General features: G+C 42.1%; 1 protein-coding gene across 2 annotated transcripts; it reads right to left on the reverse strand.

Annotated features, from left to right (window-relative positions):
* Nucleotides 1-964: 964 nt before the first annotated feature.
* LOC135233634 (lysophosphatidic acid receptor 1-A) lies at nucleotides 965-15,088 on the reverse strand. 2 transcript variants are annotated; one of them, XM_064297389.1, is made up of 3 exons: nucleotides 14,551-15,088; nucleotides 7,689-8,453; nucleotides 965-4,465 (listed from the first exon to the last, which is right to left on the reverse strand). In XM_064297389.1, the coding sequence occupies exons 2-3, from the start codon at nucleotides 8,425-8,427 to the stop codon at nucleotides 4,167-4,169; spliced, it is 1,038 nt and encodes a 345-aa protein (XP_064153459.1). In that variant the 5' UTR covers nucleotides 8,428-8,453; nucleotides 14,551-15,088; the 3' UTR covers nucleotides 965-4,166. The 2 variants fall into 2 exon arrangements, with proteins under 2 accessions (XP_064153459.1, XP_064153458.1); XM_064297388.1 differs by lacking the exon at nucleotides 14,551-15,088 and adding an exon at nucleotides 11,129-11,545.
* Between the last annotated feature and the right edge of the window lie 359 nt (nucleotides 15,089-15,447).

Raw genomic sequence — 15,447 nt, forward strand, 5'->3', positions numbered from 1 at the left:
AACGCCGCAAAACACAATGCAATCAGAGGCGTCCTGGGTGACGCAAGACCTCGACGCATAGGCCTACGTGTAAACGATGTGCCAATCATTATGCGTGTATGAGCATGCATCACATAGACATTTTAATGGCATAAACCTAATGACATAAACCTTTTCGTAAATACGTAAAACTAAACATTTACCCAATTTAATAGTGCTACCTGAGATTACATGGCAGTAATTATAATGTTCGCCTACTAACTAATTTACCAAGCAGAGCAAAGTCAGGGTAGCAGGGACACATATCAACCAAAATGCCATACAGAACTGCATTTTCAACTTGATTTATCGTTAGGCGTTTACAATTAGCACAAAGTGCTAGCCGTCTTTCTTCAGAATCTTCTAACATGAATACGCGAGAATGATAACACGCATTAATGTTAATATAAATTTGAAGTAGGCTACGGTAATTAGGTCTCCGTCGGGGTTCTGTACGTGGTACGTGTACCATGGTAATGTGCTTATTTCCGATAGACAGACAGGCTGCTGTAAATAAAAAACACATTTTCAAGTAGGCAATACTCAGAAATAAATATAAAAAAACATTTTTATCTGATAAAGAATTAGGCTGAAATGAAGCAGACTGCAAAATGGGATTATTTTCTTTGTAGTAAAATAAACCAGATAAACTTTTTAAAATATTTGCCAGACATATAACAGACTGGGAAACACCACTATTATTTTATGTGACCTTTGGAACAGACTTTTCCCCCTTTCTTTAAAATACCACAATAACCCCCCTTTTAATTCCCCTTGATTTATGGAGGACACACACACACACACACACACACACAAGTATGCACACAACACACACTGTATAATGAATATGCATTAGTATCAGAGGGAAGAAAACTACATTTAAAAAAAGTTTGATAAGGTTTACTGTAAGTTTAAACATGCTCCACAAACTGAGTTCGAGGGAAACTTCAGGTGAACTTTGTATTTTATTGGAAGGCATTTTACATTACGTACATTAATCAGTTAGCAGATGCCAATACCCAGGTATACAGTGCCAATATACAGTGCTTACAAGCTTTACTTTCAAATGAATGTAGCCCATTTATACAGCGTTATGTTCCCTAATGCAGTTCAAGCATCTCACTGAAGGTAACAGTTTTACCAGGGATTTGTAGGCCCTGATCTGGACTCACGCTAACTTGCCTTTTTTGCTCCCGGTTGCTCTAGGGTAAGTTTGCGCTTAAGCCAGAAAAATAGCGCAAGATATCCCATTTTCCCTGACCCCTGTATTGACCATTTGCCAGTCTTCCAGACTGTAAATTAAGTAGCGTGAAAGAGCAGTAGACTGCATTTCCCAGGCTGATTTTACTAACTCTTCATGTCTGAATTGATTGCATGTGCGTTTGAATATCGTCTGAGCTGCCCAGTATCAGTGGTTTTCACCACTTTTAAAAGCTGCTTCCACTTTCCTTCCACAGGCAACAAGATTCCCAACTGTCCATGTTTCTCTGAAATTGAATGTCTGACACTAGAAGAGAAGCAACTCTATTGGTTGGGACATTGCTGTCATAGCCAGATAAGGCCGATGGTTGGATGTCTGCCACTAGAACAGAAGTATCTGCTGGTCAGGAAATCGCTGTCGTAACCAGATAAGTACGCTTCATAACTGTGTCCTTTCCTAAAAGCTGAGTTGTGCAGAATTATCACACTTTGATATCTGTGTCCTGGGTAAGGCAGAAAGCATATCAGAAAGCAGAAAAGGACATTTTATTTTTTATTTTCTGGTGGGAGGGGGGGGCTATATTTATGCTGCCTTTTCAGCATTTAGCCAGCAACAAACACGTTATTTGTTATATATTCAGTATATCAGAGATTTATACAAACGTTGGGTACCCAGAGTATACACAAGAGACATGCTGTATGTTCCCTTTGCTCCATACTGATGTATGGCTGCATTAATTCAAAACAACTTCAGCTTTCCCACATGTCTTCATGTACTAAACATTAAATCTCAGAATCACACGGGCCTTCGCGATTAATTACTGAAGGCCGTGCTTCATTTAAGGCACTGTAAAATAAAGTGCTAATTTGAATTCCTCAGGTGCTGATGGCAGGTAAACATCTGTGGGCATGAAAGGCTGGAAGCTGGGCTGTAACACAGCTGCATTGAGATCAAAGGCTGATTCATCATGAAGCAACTCATAGGATGACTTGACCTATCAGCCAATTAAAATGGCCGTCATTCACACGAAAGGCAAGGCCACATTCACCACACACTTCACTCATGAAGGGAAAAGGTTTCTTTATCTGTTTGTACAGCATCGTGAGACTTGGAGTAAAAGTTAAATCTTAAAGGCAAGCATTTATAAACTATTTACTTTTTAAGCAAAGTTATTCGATCAAAAAAAGACCAGCAATTTTATTATCACTAAATATTATTATACAATATTTTCAAAGCAAAAAAAAAAATCTTATTTTAAGTGTTAATGCATGTTTATTATATCCAAAACATGAAATTGAATTAATTTCCAACATTGCCTACCATATTTCATTTACGGTAGCCACGACTGTCCGTACCAGAATCGCAAAGCTATAATGACCTCGGGGTGAGTCGGTGGGTCGGTCCATAAGTACTTACACTCTCGTAGGGAAAATCAAGTAACATGACAAAAAATTAAAACAATGTTGGAATATTGTAAAGAACAGAACTTCATACAGAGACAGGAGAGGGAATATGTAAGATTTTCTCAGAAAAGGAAAGCAATTTTTTTCATGTCCAATTCTGAGTTTTCTTCATGTACAGTGAAACCTGCCCTCTGTGAAATGCATATAAAATGAAAGACAGTATTCCCTTTTTAGCTACCTGTTTCTATGCCCACTCAATCAAAACTGTTTCCAGTGACCAAGCGGAAGAATCGAGCTTTATGTTCTACTTCTGACCTTCGTCAACTCTCCACATGATGCCATGATGAAGGAAACAGCCAGAGGGCGAAGGTCCACGACTGAGACAGTAAAAGTCCTTCCGTGTGTTTCCTCCGCCCATGAACTCAGCCAGCTGATTTAGCTCCACCATTGTGCTAATTAGCAAATCCAGGTGATTGGAGCAAAAAGCAGGGGAGGACTTTTACTTTCTGAACCTGGATTCTTTCCACCTCTGGATAGATATACACATTTCACTATGCAGGGAGCAATAAAACCACAACTGCATTTCATCCTCTCACTAAGAAACCTGCAGACATTTGTCGTACCGAGTGACCTGGTCAGCCTATACCTAATGTAGCTTAGCAATGTATTGACTTTTTTTTCTTCATACTATAAATAAGAAAACACATTGGCTAGTTCTGGATTTACCCTGCTATCAGCAGGTGACATGAATTTTGTATCTCAAAACTTGTTTGTGAACAGCACTTGATCGATGTATTGCTTATTTTAAATGTATTAAAAAAGCTATATGTCTACATTATTCTATAAACATTCCATTCACAAAGACTGTATACTTATCCAACAAATGATAGGACACAGGTCTTGTTCCCTTTGTAAATTATAATGGTATTAACTTGAATAAATACTATGGTATACATTTTACATTTAATGACCAAGATATAGATGTCGTCTGCAGAATGATAATTATAAAATGCGATACTGTGGTATATCCTAAAAATGCCTATCAAGACATCCCAATAAGGGGGAGATAACGAGAACACAGTAACTAAGATGTGTGTGTGTGTCTTCGTGTGTGTGTGTGTGTGTGTGTGTGTGTCTGCGTGGGTGTGTGTGTGCATGCATGTCTGTGTGAGAGTGCGTGTGTGTGTGTGCGTGTGTCTGTTTGTCTGTGTGTGTGTGTTTGTCTGTGTGTGTGCGTGCGTGTCTGTGTGTGTGCGCGTGTAACTGTGTGTGTGCGTGCGTGTCTGTGTGTGTGCGCGTGTAACAGTGTGTGTGAGCGTGCATGTGTGTGTTCTGACATTAATATCACATTAAGTTAGTCCTCCCTGCATAACGCAGGGAGCTCCATAGGCAACGTGACATTTCTTTTGCAAGAAACTTCTGGCCAATGTGGCAACGCGATGGCATTGTCCTTTTTGGCAACATCCTATTTGGATGATCTCCTGGTGACCTGCGATTCACCCTGTTCTGCTCCAGCCAGGTGGTGTTGTGTGGTGCCCGTTAGCCTACACAACCGTGCGGTCGTAAAGCGGCGCGCTCAGGATGGTGTGGTTGACGGAGGAGGCCGAGCGGTCAGAGCCGTCCGCGGCACCGTTTACGTTCTCCTGCCGCCGGCAGCACAGGATCTGCTTGAAGGTGGCGCTCATCTCCTTGTCCCTGTACGAGTAGATGATGGGGTTCATGGCGGAGTTGAACTCAGCCAAGAGGAGGAAGAACTTCTCGAAATCCAGCACGTTGCATTTGGTGCAGAAAACATCCAAGAGCAGCAAAACCAAACCAGGTGTCCAGCAAATGATGAAGGCACCTGGAAAAAATCAATGCAGAAAAATGTCAGAGTGGTTCTCGTTTCACAGCCTCACGGAGTGGTGCTCAGCAGCCTGGCCCAGGCCACAGTTCAGATGAAACAGCAATAATGTATGTTTTCACATCCACACTAGAGGTCTGCAATGGCCAAGCCCTAGCCAGCCTGGCAAGCTCTGGCCAAATTTTAAGCCCAAACCTGATAGAGCCGGATTACTGAAATAACAAGCTAACCACGCCATACAGCGCGAATAGGAAACAGGGCAGTGTTTCCTGTAGGAAGGTTGCAATTGAAGGTGATGGCAGATCGAGGTGGCGGGGGGGGAGACAACACTTCCACCAGCTTTTAACAAGGACGGGCACAGCGTACGTTACTGGGACCCCTACATGCACTCAGCATCTCTGGGTCAGTCTTCCTCAACAACCCCAACATCACCAAGCTGCATTTGCCTCTTCAGATATCTTAACTATTTGCCAGTATATAGAACAAATACATGCTTTTAATTTGATAGCTTGCAGATCCTAAACTAACTATATGCTATTGTGTTACGAAAAGCACAGAATCACTGTCATTCTGGAGACTACTCTCGTGGAAGGGAACTGTCTTTGGAAGAATAGTATGTTCCCTTGACTTCATTTGTGTAAGGAACACAGAGAATTGCTTTCATTCAACAGTGTTTTGTAACACACTGTGGACCACCTCTTTTAAAGTTATACATTGTGGATCACAGATGAAAACTGTGGTTAAATTAAAAGTGAGCAAGTTGTACACTGCCAAATGTGCATACCAATTTCTATTTAGTTGGATCTGAGTCTCATAACGTGGACCTCCTTTGACTCAAACATGAAAGATATTAGTGGATTTCCCTGCAATATTTACAAGTCACTGAAGTAAGTTCAAAACACTAACAGTGGAAAAAAAGAGAATGTCTCATGTTTACGCAAGAGATCCAACTCAAGACACAAAGAAGCTGGTGAAGAGGAATAACATTTATTTTAACTGTGGAGGAGTTCAGTGTTGAAACACACATGCAGGATGTTTGTCAGGGCACTGGTATGAGCTTTATCCCTGCTAGGGACTTGGAAGATTTTACGAAGTTACGGGAGATTTTGAAAATGCCATTGTGAAATGTACCAATCCACAGCCATGAAATGGATGTGAGTATAACAAATCTAATAACCATAAGTGAAATTAATAATTAATATGTTCCAAACATTATGGTGCCCTGAAATGGGGGGCTATGTGTAAAATGTGCTTTAATGCATACGTAGTGAAACAAAAATGTCTACAAATATCATTATTTTAAGAAAAGCAGTTAATGTGCACTTTAACCACAGGCCACATTAACTGCCAACCTCTACTCTACACTGCAAAAAGCAATGGGCCAAATAAATGAATAAATCACACAAAGATACTAAACAATCCCGTCTTTACAATCTAATGCCATTATACTTTGAAAATGAAAATAAATAAAACATTGTAATAAAATTGTTTCATTACAAATCAAAAGTTCTGGAGTAAAGCCAAATCGAGAAAAAAATGTCCTTGTCCCAAACGTTATGGAGCTCATTGTATATGCAGAAACACACACTGAAGTTCATACTATCACCAAATCTCCCTCTGCACGTCTCTAACCACTGAAAGATCTTTCCGCTGAATGAAAACGTTCCTTTTCCACATCATTCATCATAATATTTTCATTAGGGGTGTGCAGAGGAAGCTGCAGCCATGTCTGTAATCATATCTGTACCATGTGACATAATGCACGTGTACTCAGAAGCCCAACGACTGGACGGGACGAACCAGAAATGCATCTGAAAGCATTTCACAATTAATTACCACCAGGAAGTCATAATATTGCGAAGTTATGACAAGAAAATGTAAGGGCAGATTACTCCAAAAAATATTATCACATCCAGATCAGATTCCCAGAAATATGATCAGAATTTGTGATTAGATTTAACATGCAGGAAAGAGAAATATAATGCACATAATGAAGTATTTTAATTATCAGTCCACAATTTTTGAGACATCTTTCCTATTTATTGTAACTGGAGAACTGTCTGTTAAGGAAAACACATTTCTTACTCATATTAGCATTGCTCATTTGAGGAATAGTAATGATCTTTATATCTTTGTATTATCAGATGATAAACTACTCAAAGTGGAATTTTTCGAGCCTTTCATATTACAATTTACTTAATCAGATCGTTTTGTTCAATCATGGCACAGACTTTTAAAGAAACAGAGACAGACTATCCATCATAAAGACCATCAAAAAAAAAAAAAAAAACTGGCAACAGTCTCATTAAACTGTGAGCTTCAACTTGGTCTGCTGAACACAAAGTTCTGTTTTGGCCAAGTAAAGCTTCCACTGATGTGTGGACTCTGCATGTACATTGGTTATTATTATGCTTAAGAAGTCATTAGCACACTGGAAGAACAGAGATTTATGAGACCACATTAACTGCCAACGTCTACTCTACACTGCAAAAAGCAATGGGACAAATAAATGAATAAATCACACTAAACTCTACTAAACAATCCCATCTTTACTATCTAATGCCATTATACTTTGAAAATGAAAATAAATAAAACATTTAAGAAAACAGTAAGCAAAGCAAAACCTTTTTTTGGTTTAACTTCTGGGGCTTTCCTCATACCTGTTTTGTGGTTTGTAATCAAAAGCAAATGCAAACCAGCTGGAAGGCAGTAAAGCATTTTTCACTCGGCCTACCCCTGCACAAGCTAATTATACAAACTGGGACATGACCTAGAACATGCTTAACCTCTGTGTGGTCTTCATGTTCTGCATGTGCCCCGTGTCCACAGGGTCAAAAACAACCCACCCTCGCCAGACCCCCTGCGATAAAGGCTCTTCACTTAATTCTAAACCAGAAATCAACTTTTGTCACGTGGAAACAACCTGTCACTCATCAATAAATCAGTGAATAACTGTTTTCCTACTTCTCAGTCCACATTGTATTTTGTGAGTCTGCACCACTCGTTTTTTTATCACTAAACCCGTATCAGGACAGATTTTTTCTGTTAATTGCCTTAACTTGTCCCTCCTCACCAAACCAAAGTTCAAAGTTCTAGCTAAAGGAACCTCACATCCATAGCCTTCTTGGCTGCCAGGACTATCTAGGCATATACATACATACAGCATATCCAGTCTCACTCTCAGGAGTGGGCCCAGAGAGGAGAGGACCGGTGGGGTGCTTACCCAGGACGATCACCACGGTCTTCAGCAGACTCATCATGGTGTCCCTCTTCCGCCGGGGCCCAGAGATCTGGCGGGACATCCGCATGGTCCTCTGCCGCACGTAGACGAATATGTGGGCGTAGAGCACCACCATGACCACGAAGGTGACCAGGTTGAAGACGGCCCAGAAGACCAGGTAGGAGTTGCTGTAGAGGGGCGCCATGTTGGAGCAGATGCTCAGGTCGCAGATGCAGTTCCAGCCAGCGCTGGGGATGGCGCCCATGACGATGGACATGGTCCAGATGACCACGATGACCACCACCACGCGCCGGTTGCTCATGCGCGTGTGCAGCTGCATGCGGAAGACGGTGATGTGGCGCTCGATGGCGATGGCCAGCAGGTTGGCCACCGAGGCGGTCAGGCTGGTGTCCAGCAGGCCCTGCCGAAGCAGCCAGGTGCTCACGGTCAGCCTCCGCGTGTTCGGACCCGTGTTGAACATCAGGTAGAAGTACGCCAGCCCGGCAAAGAAGTCCGCGGCCGCCAGGTTGGCCATGAGATAGTAGATGGGGAAGTGGAAGCGGCGGTTGGTGTAGATGGCGACCATGACCAGCAGGTTGGCCAGCATTATGATGATGCACACAGTGATGCCCAGTCCCATCACCAGCTTGCTGACTGTATTCCATTCTGTGGCCAGATACTTCCCGCTGCGGTTGTAGAAGAAGGCGATTGTCTCGTTGTAGTAGCACTGCCCTTCGGCCATTTTGTTCTCCGAGGACCCTAAACAAACTGAGGAGTTTGACAGAATGAGCAAATAGATTTTCAAAAGTCATAACACAGCAACATAACTATGAAATGTAGGTACAGCGAATTGATGAAATGATGTTCAGTAGATATATATTCAACAACCAACCTAGTGAGCAACTAATTGGTGAAAGGTATTCTGTATAATTCTTGACTTGACAGTGTTTATAACAAAATTCAGAGGCTGGCATTCTGCATAAGCTAAATATTATTCATGATATGACTGCATGATCACACATCTATAAACATTCCTAATATTTATAAGTCTCCCTATCCATGTACATATCAAGTTTACATCTACAGTATGTGTCCCTCCTGTACAGTGTAAAAGAAGCAAAATTATCACGCATGCTATCACTCCATCTATATAAATGCCACAATCAAACCAAAATACAGCATTATCCACATCTCTATTGGGTTTTATTTGAATTGGCTGATTCTACCCTTTAAAACATCCTGGACAGGATGTGGGCCTCAGGGCTACTTCTGGACTTAATGCCTTTCTGTAATTCAACCCGTATTATTTACTGGCAAAGCAGGGTCACTACAGTTGACTATTTTGTATTCAGCTGAAACACAAGGGGAATTCTGTGGAGTTGGTGAATAGCACACCTGACACAGCAATGGTTTCACTGTTACGTAAACTACAGAGTTCAACTAAATCCGTGCTTAAATAAAAAAAGACCCCAGGGCCCTTGCATTCATTGTAAATGAAAGCAATAACACTTGAATAAAATGGCTTTCGTTTTCATTCACAGTGAAAATAATGTAAAAAGAAGAGTGTTTGATGTATCACCAATGAAGACATCCACAGTCACACAATGGCAAACTCTCTCTTAGACAACACATCCACACTACATGCCCATGAAAAGACAGGAATAACTGAAAATAATCACTCTCTTGCTAGATTTACCATATCCTACAGTACATCCAAATCACACTTCAGGCAATGATCGAGAATTGGTCAAAGTCCCAAAAACTGGCCTTTTTTAAATGAAAAAAAAAAATTACATTGTAATATTTGTAGCAGCATATTTTACGCTGAAATCAACAGTTTTTACACCCCCCATTTTGCTCAAGTTTTCCACGCGCGGGTAGTTACTCCCATCTGCCCTTGCCTGTTAAATGGCTAGAGTACTCTCGGAAGAAAGACAGACAGCCATCGTTGTAGCGTCTGTTCTGCCGCGCTTCCCGCAAAGTTTTTCCTCCTCTCAAACTCCTGGTGAATCATGGACCTACGGTACGCATTACCGTCCCTTGGGCTGTGCTTTTTAATGATTTCCTGTCTAACTGGTAAGTGAATTCTCGAACCTACAGGACACACGAATGATTTGATCACGCGTATCTGCTGGGGTGTCCGCTTGTCTCACTGTCTCTCCAAGCTGATAATTATTCCCGCTGCATTTATCCTCTTAAACTTGTCTTCAAATTGTTATCTGGCATGACATTCCAAATTACACCGTAGTTACAATAATACAACCGAATGACACAAATTACAAACACACTCTTCATTTTAAGTAAAGACTATATGGAACCACGGTCTGCATATATCGTTCTTAATTTACAGGTCTAAAAACGTTTGACAACTCCCTTCTGTTCCACGCCTACTTGTAAAACAGAGCACATTAAATGAAGTGTCTGCCCCTTTTATCTTACTCACACGGCCATTACGAGGGCTATAACGAGAAAGGCTAAACCATACAGCTCAATATTGTAGGCTAAACCATACAGCTCAATATTGTACTTACTAAACTGCCAGATGTTGTTATCTAGTACAGACCATGGCCGGAGACATTGGCAAAAAGCTACACTTTCAGATAAGTTGACCAGATATTTGCATATGATACCACAATGGACAAACAGTTTAGACAGCCCTGTGCAGATTTTATTCACATTTGTGGGGTGCAAAACCAGTACAGCATTCAGAATTAAAATCGAGTTTCCCAGACCAGGGTTCAATTTGGAGAAAATCCAAAACAGCTGGGATTTTCGTATTCGAAGGATGTGTCAGCCAAGAAAAAAGACAAGGCTTCAGGGAGAAAGAAAGAAAAACAACTGGGAATTTAGAAATGAGCGGAACACTACACACGCTCGACTTTTTTCATTCTTAAATATTAGTGTAAAGATCTGCAACAAACAAACGAATCTTCACGCAACATTCTCTATAAGTCTTACCTTTAATCTGACGAACCACCGTGGTTACATGCGCTCATTAATGGGATGACTGGACCTTGACTTTTTTGTTCATAAAAGTTAATGTCTACATACGACACCTATAACGGACCCGAAATACGTATCTCCAGACTGCAGCATGTGTAGTTTTCCTCCCTCAGACAGTTTCATGTCAGTATTCAAAATATTTTTCTTGGAAAAACGTACATCACTGGCCGATTCAAGTATATCAGACCAGTTTCTGCATTATTGCTCTAAAAGCTAGAGCGCGTTTTTAACATTACGCTGGCATTACGCTTTTCCAGATGCGCAGGTGTGACCTAAATCAAAAGTATAGTTCTGTGCCTAGAAAATAGTGTGTGTGTGTGTTTGTGTGTGTGTTATAACACAATGAAATGTTTGCAATACAGTACTTGCAATTAAATAAAACATAACTGAATAAGTAGACATAAGTTTACCACTTTCGTATAACAAAAACGATTACTTACCTTCTTGGTGACACGGAATATACTCGTCAATTGTACTCCAAAAACTGGGAATTTAGAATTAAGAAAAAATCTTTTTCGAACAATAAATTTTGAATTAAGGAAAAGAAGACAGAACAAATTTTCCAGTCGAAAAATCCATACGTGATGAAATCATCTTCTATCCATTAAAGGGAGATTGTGAGACGGCGAGATACCAACGGGAGTCTCTTTTCCACTCCGCACAGTTTCTTTGGGCTGCGAGCGGCATTCTGCTGAGGGAGAATCAGTCTCCTGCTGCTGTGACGTCAGCCCGTTCGCATTGGCCGTGTTCTTTGCGGTGGAACCGCAAAATTTAAGTCAAGAAGACCATGCTGTTGATATCCAATCAGAAGCCGACAACCGTACCCAAAATTCTACGAGGCACCACGTTTTGTTTTGCGTTCATGGTGCAAAGACATGACCTTAAATCAGCCTCCAGCATACACACACCCACTAACTTGGACACGCTAACCCGCCCCCCCCCCCCTTCACTCCGTGTGTCTCTGGAGTTTAATTGGAAACAGATTTTGCTTCACAACAAGCTCAAGAAACTTAACTCTAAACAAAAGGAGGGGAGGAAAACCTGAACCTAAATGTTTTTGTTTCTCAGGCATTTGAATGTCATTTTCTGAGGCTGTTTTATTCTGCCCTGACAATTGTGATAAAGTGACAGAATACAACTGCATTCATTTTAACATATGAATTGTTCTTACACCATTAAGACATATCTTCAATTCACTAGAAAACAAAAACTCAGAGGCCCTACATCTTTATTTTTAGACTGTTCACACAGAATGATACTGACTACACATAAATAAATTAGAAATCCTAATCATGGTAGTTTAAATTAAAGCCCAATTTTAAATGAAAAGAAAACTAATGATGAGAATTGAGTTATTAAATTATCTTCAACATTAACTGTGACTGAGACCCCGCTGTTCACAAGGTTATGATGTAAAAACAGATGCTAATTTCTTTCAGCCCATTTCAGTAAAAACGAATCAATTTTAAACTAAGAGGAAAAGTGTGGTTTGAGCAATCTGAGTATTGTAATGAGGTAATAATATTACAACACAAATGTTTGCTGTTGCATGAAGTCATAGTAGCATCTCTGGGTGAATATCAGTTGCTATAGCTACTAAAAGCCTGATTATTTAATGTAAGTCCACAACTGTAAATCACCAAAACAGTGACAGCGGGATAAGTGGCGAGCACGAGGGTGATCTGGCAGCAGGGCAGTATCAGACCTCAGTAACATAGGGGAAACACCAACAGTGGCACTTTCTGGCTTTGAGAAGCTCAGTGCTGGGTTTGTCACTCAAATGGAACTCAGAACCTTAATGTGACCCGGTTCGACAAACAGGCCCGGCTCTGCTCACATCCGCAGTTTGGGCTTTTTCAGTAGTATTTGAGTCCCGGTCTGACCGTAGTCAGCGAGTGCGCTTTTTAACCGTTCTGATAAGATCATCGACTGTCTGCACGTCTTTGTTGGGGCACCGTATATACAAAGAAAAATAAAGAAGAAGCATTGTTGGAACACTTTATACACAGCCTGGAGCCTTCCAGAGAACAGCCACAGAAAGGTTAAATAAATCAGAGATGGAAATTATGGGCATTCGCGTCAGTCCCAGGGGACACGCAAGTTAGGCAAGCGTCGGCTGAGCTGAATGTGTTTAATTAGCGCTGACACAAAGTGACGCAGCACGTCCTTGAACGACTTTCTAAACACCACTTGGGCTGTTTCGGGAAAACAAAGTGCAGTTGCATCTCCTGATGTTGAGTGGCTTGCTGCTGGCAGGCTGCACGCATGGCCCTGCCCGGCCAAGTGGGAGGTTTGCGTCTGAATTACACAAGCCAGCTGCTGAGAGCCATGCGAGCGAAGGGGGGGGCCTGTCCCATTCAGGTCAGCGCACTCAAATGTCTCCCCCCAGACCAGAGGGGGGAACTGAGGTCACCCCTCTGGGCCTGACCCTTCAGACGCATACCATGGACAGATGTGATGGACTCTCTCCAGGAGCTGGGAGCAGCTTTATGACCGCTCCGTCCACTAGCGTGAGCTCACACCCCTCCGTCCACTAGTGTGAGCTCACACCGCTCTGTCCACTAGTGCGAGCTCACACCCCTCCGTCCGCTAGTGTGAGCTCACACCACTCTGTCCACTAGCGTGAGCTCACACCCCTTCGTCCACTAGCGTGAGCTCACACCACTCCGTCCACTAGCGGCTGAGCTCACCCCGCGACTAGGAGCTCACACCCTCGTCCACTAGGTGAGCTCACACCACTCCGTCCGCTAGTGTGAGCTCACACCCTCGTCCACTAGCGTGAGTCACACCGCTCTGTCCACTAGTGTGAGCTCACACCACTCCGTCCACTAGCGTGAGCTCACACCACTCCGTCCACTAGCGTGAGCTCACACCACTCCGTCCACTAGCGTGAGCTCACACCACTCCGTCCACTAGCGTGAGCTCACACCACTCCGTCCACTAGCGTGCCTATGAGCTCACACCACTCCATCCACTAGCATGAGCTCACACCCCTCCATCCACTAGTGCGAGCTCACACCACTCCATCCACTAGTGTGAGCTCACACCACTCCGTCTACTAGCGTGAGCTCACACCACTCCGTCCACTAGCGTGAACTCACACCACTCCATCCACTATTTTTCATCCACATTTTTCCTCAAGATGCATATTATCATATTATCGAATCCAAGATGGCAGCATATCAGTCTTTGTCTGAGTTTGCAGTCCAGTGTTTGTAAGTGTTTTGTAAGTTTGCAAATTAATTGTACTCATTTTTCGCACCAATTATTTTTAAATTATAGGCAGAAGAATAGGTTTTATTTTATTTTATTTTTAATATGTTGAAAAGTTCGTCTTGATGCATTATTTTTGGCTTGCTGCCCAAACTTGAAAACAGGACCACCAAACAAGACCTAGCAAAAGGTCCCTTGAAGTGCGACAAAGTCTGCAAAAGAAAAGTTTGTGGATTATATGATTCAAAATGCCAGCGTGAGTGGCATAAGAGTGGCTTCAGCGCCTCTCCCTGGAGTTGTTCTGATCAGCTAGACCACCATCTCCCAGCCCCTGTTCCATGGTCAACATTCTCCATGGCTGCCTACTGATGTTGTCTATGAAGGAAGCTGGCCTGCACATCAGTAGAAGTTTTTTTTTCCTGGTCAGCTGAATCTTCTTTCTACCTGCACTTCGCGGCTCTTTGTGAGCAACAAGCAATCCTGTCCTCGTGCACCTGGCAACCCACACAGTGATCAAAGACTATGGCTATCTGGAAATCCGCTTTGAGCACATCTGGCAATCCTGGTGTTTGAGCTCACAACACAAATCAGTGGGTAGAAGTACAGTCAAAATGAAAGCTCTCCTAGTAATAATATACTATCTACTCACCGTCCGTAGTGAGCAGAATGTGGTGAGTAGTTCCAATCACGAGCGTTTTTCGCGGATGATCTTCCCTTTGACTGCCACGGACTCAGTATTTCATTTTGATCATGCTCTGTCTGTCGTCAAGCCAACACAAAATTCGAAAATCCTACATCATCTTCGTAGTTTGTTGCTTTTGTATGACTACTTTGTTGTATCGAAAGACTCCGTTTTGGATTTTGTGGACAAATTAAATGCCGAAAAAGTGATGTTTAAGCACACTGAACTGAGAAGCTTAATTGTTCTGCTGTTGCTTTTATCCGGAAATGTTCAACCAAACCCTGGCCCAGACGTAAGTCTAAAATGTTTGGAAACTCCGTCAGATTTTAAAAGTACATCGCGTCTGGGTATAGTACATTTTAATGTTCGTAGTGTAGTTCCGAAAATAGACCTGATAAGGATTTGGGTTGAATCAACTGATGCGGATATAATTGTGATATCTAAAACTTGGTTGAGCAAGTCGGTTCCTGATAAAGCTATTCAAAAGGGGATGTGGTGTAGCTATTTATGTCAAAAGCAATTTCCATATGAGTGTACTGCTGTCAGAGTCCGCGTGTAAACAATATGCTGTCTTCTTTCACGAAATGCATGGCGAAACTGAACTACAGTGAGGTTGTCATTGTCGGAGATCTAAATTGGGATTGGTTAAAACCGGTCTCTGATGATTTAAAGGCTTACTGCGACTCTATGAATTTAACGTAATTAAGTGGCCCAACACGTCCAAATCAGAAATGTCCAGAGAAATCGACCCTTGTTAATCTTTTCCTGACAAATGTTCCGCACAAATATATTGCAACTGGTATTTTTGTTAATGATCTGAGTGACCACTGTGCCATTGCAGCTATACGCAACACTAAGATCCCT

Source organism: Anguilla rostrata, chromosome 10, assembly GCF_018555375.3.
Source record: "Anguilla rostrata isolate EN2019 chromosome 10, ASM1855537v3, whole genome shotgun sequence".
In the NCBI taxonomy this organism is placed as follows: Eukaryota; Metazoa; Chordata; class Actinopteri; order Anguilliformes; family Anguillidae; genus Anguilla; species Anguilla rostrata.